This window comes from Pinus tabuliformis, chromosome 6, assembly GCF_031772625.1.
Source record: "Pinus tabuliformis cultivar Carrire ecotype Pingquan chromosome 6, CPIR1, whole genome shotgun sequence".
In the NCBI taxonomy this organism is placed as follows: Eukaryota; Viridiplantae; Streptophyta; class Pinopsida; order Pinales; family Pinaceae; genus Pinus; species Pinus tabuliformis.
Window position 1 is genome coordinate 2,070,379,215 of NC_142292.1, and position 3,777 is coordinate 2,070,382,991.

The 3,777-nt window shown below is 36.6% G+C and overlaps 1 protein-coding gene across 1 annotated transcript; it reads left to right on the forward strand.

The window, feature by feature from the left end:
* The first annotated feature begins 407 nt into the window (after window positions 1-407).
* On the forward strand, window positions 408-2,330 carry LOC149267529 (disease resistance protein RPS5-like). Its single transcript, XM_089412395.1, has one exon. The coding sequence runs from the start codon at window positions 408-410 to the stop codon at window positions 2,328-2,330; it is 1,923 nt and encodes a 640-aa protein (XP_089268521.1).
* Window positions 2,331-3,777: the final 1,447 nt, after the last annotated feature.

Here is a 3,777-nt window from a genome sequence, read left to right on the forward strand (position 1 = left end):
TGATCAATTAAAAAGATATTTGACAAAAATGATTAACGATAAAGATAAAAAAAGAAAAACGTAGAAGCTTCAGAGTTTGCCCAAGAATTCGACATGATGACCTCTAGTGGGGGTGCAAGGGGACCGAATCTGCAGCTTGTATTGGAGATGACGTCCAAAGTGGGCAATTAAAATTAAAGACAACTCCTTGGAATAATAAAAGAAGATGTAGCGAATAAATTTTTTGTTTACAATCATTGAACGTCACCTTTACTTCTCCCACGAGTGACACTGCGATTGCCACGCCTTCCTATATTTGTATCTCCATCCCATGTTCCCCACCATTCATCCCCATTCTTGCGGCCCACCCTCGTCCGTTTTCATATTCATTTTCTGCGCCGTTCGCTGTTTTCATTTTCTGCTCCGCAATGGCAATGGACATTGTAACCGGAACCGCAGCCAATGCAATCAGCACCCTTATTATTGCTCCTCTTATCCAGCAGATAGATGATGTCATGCACTTGGCACACAACCGTGGCCTTCTCGAAGAACAGTTGAGTCGTATGAAGGACCTGTTGCGCGATATCTGCTATCAATTTGACAATCAGCACAACACTCCCCCTGACTCCCTCACAAATTGCGTGAAAAAGATGGAAGGTGAAGTGAGAAAGGCCAGAGAATTGATCCAAAGCTCACAACGCCCACATCAGTGCCTTCGTATCGACTGCGCCTTTCTGTTTAACCTCAGACTCTCTACACAAATCAGAAAGTGGAAAACAACTTTCGATGGCCTCTTTGTTCGCCTACATACAGATTTTTCAGTGATTTGCAGTGCTCAACAGATTGCCTCCTTCACACCACGACAGGCAGAGAAGCAGATCGAGAAGTTGCTCACAGAAGCTCCCCACGTTTGGAGAATCGGAGTATACGGCACTGCTGGCGTTGGAAAAACAACGTTACTCACAAAAATCTACAACACCCACAAGGAGGTTAGTGACGTTTTTGATGCTTTCATTTGGGTTACCGTTCCCCTTAAATTTTCAACTCCGGAGTTGCAGGGTCTTATTGCTTCTCAACTCAATTTAGAGCTGCCGGACACTACAGATGTTGATGTGCGAAAGATGAAACTATCTGCACATCTGAAGGCCAGGAATTTTTTTATGGTGTTAGAAGACATGTGGACCACACTCGATCTGGAGCAACTGGGCGTGGAATTCAACAATGAGGGGGTCAACAAACTCATCTTCTCTACTCGCAATAGCGATCTGATTGAAGAAATGAAGGCGGACGAGTGCATGAAAATAGAGGCCATGCCCACAGACGAAGGATGGGATTTGTTTTCCAAAGTGGCTTTCAAAGAAGCAGCTGCAGACCTTAATATTTCTGAGGGGGTACTGTATATTGCCAGACAAGTCTGTGGAAAGTGTAAAGGCTTACCCCTCCTCATAAATGTAATAGCCTCATCAATGATGGGCAAGAACGATGCAAATGAGTGGAAGCTTGCTCTCAGGCAATTGCAGACACGGGATTTCGTTTCCCCAATTCCTCATCATCCTCGCATTGATCGAGATTTGTTTCAGCGAATGCGATGGAGTTACCATTGTTTGTCCGATGCCAATTTGAAAATCTGCTTTCTGTATTGTGCCATGTTTCCTCAAGCCACTGCTTTTCAGGTGAATCCACTTGTGCATATGTGGATCGCAGAAGGTGTCGTTGAGACCAAAGACACTGGGCACATGTACGTTAAGCTTCTTGAAAATCGTTGCTTATTCCAAGTGCAACATCAAGAAAATGTAATTGCAGTTCACGACGCTGTGCGTGACATGGCAATATACATTGGAGAAAGGGAGGAGAAATGTGTGTTTAGAGCGGGCCAAATGCTTCAACAATTCCCTGACACGGGGATTGACTACAAAAGAATATCAGTTATGGGCAATAACATTAACTCTCTCCCTGCAAAGGAATTAAGATGTCAAAATCTGGTGACCCTATTCCTAGGAAAACTGGAATTGGACGAAATCCCGGAGGCATTTCTACAGGGCCTCACTTCTCTTAAGGTGTTGGATGTAGGCGACACGCCATTAAAAGCATTGCCATTATCATTATGGGAGCTGAGACAACTGGAGTTTCTTAATTTGAGTGGGACAGAAATCGAAAGTGTCCATGAAGGTATAGGTAATCTTTCATCCCTTCAGTTTTTGTACATTAGTCATTGTAGCAAGCTAAAAACGTTGCCCTCTCAAATTGCAAAGATTCAGAGCCTGAAGTATTTAGATTTTAGCGATTGTGATATCCTAAAGTTGGTTCCAAAACAGATTACAAAGCTTTCAAACTGTAAGATTGTACAGTAAACTTTAAAGTACCCCAACCTCCTTCCCTTCTGTCATTTAACCCTGGGCTTGTCATTTGTATCTTTTGACCTTCAGAAACTTTCTACTCTGTGTTTTTAGCATATCAGTTTGGTTTCTTTCGTTTGGAATTTGTAAATCATGAAGCACTCAAGTGTTTTTAGCAGATCAGTCTGATTTGTTTCTTTTGGAATTTGTACATAATGAAATACTCATATGTTTCTGGTTGAGTATTCTGACTCTTTTTATTCTGGAATTTGTAAATTATGAACACTGGTAAGTTTTTGGCGGATCAGTCTGATTTATATATTATTTTTTGTTTCAATCATGAAACACATATATGTCTTTTTAGCCAACAAATCTGATATTTTTTCTTCTGGGATTAGAAAATTAGGAATGCAGATTTTATAAAGTTGCTTTCTAACAGAGGTTTCTGTATTGGAGCACAAAGTTAATGAAGTTATCATAATAAAAATGTAATTTGTTACGTCATAAATTTTAAAAATAAATTAAATTTTCATATAATTAAAAGGAGATGATTCATTTTTCTTTTAAATATACTCTACCAAACAATCAAAAATAATTTTAAATTAGTTAAAATAATTTTACAAATAAATATTTAAGATTCAACATTTGTCGTGTTATTAATTAGATTTTTTCATATATGATTGATTTCTGTAATTGCAATTTATAACACTTTATTTCTGAAATTTTGATACATGATAAGTTTTTAAATAGTTAAAATTTTATATTTTATATTTTACTTTTTAATATGATTTAAAATTATTAATGTAATATTATTTTTAATTAGTTAAAATATTATTTTTTAAATTAAAAATGTTAAATATTTAATTTTGAATTTGTTTTTTTTGAAAGTTTATGGGTTGTAAAATATTAATTAGATTTATTTTAGATATCATTTTTTGGGATTCAACTGGGTTAAGTAAATCATTCATCAATGATCATTTCTAGGAGAGGTAGTCGTAACTGACTAATTTCTCATGATTTTTGAATAGTCTACTTAGCACTCATTATTTCTCATGATTTTTCAATAGTCCACTTAACACTCATTATTTCTCATGATTTTTGAATAGTCCACTTAGCACTTATTGCATGCAGTGATGCTCACAGGGTGAAGAAGTGGGATTGAAACTAGTGAAATGAATCACATAGCATCAATCATCACTTCTAGGGCTTGCACCTCGTAACCAAGACTTCAGGGCAGGTAACCAAGACTTCTAGGGAGGTCACCCATCCAAGATCATTAAGTGGACTATTCAAAAATCATCCAAATGGTCATAGATGAATGACTTACTTAACTTAGTTGAATGCACTGTTAAAACCCCTTAATACTTAGATTTATTTTATTAAAAAAAAAAAAAAAATTGAAATTATTGTGTGTATATATATATATATATATATATATATATATATATATATATATATATTG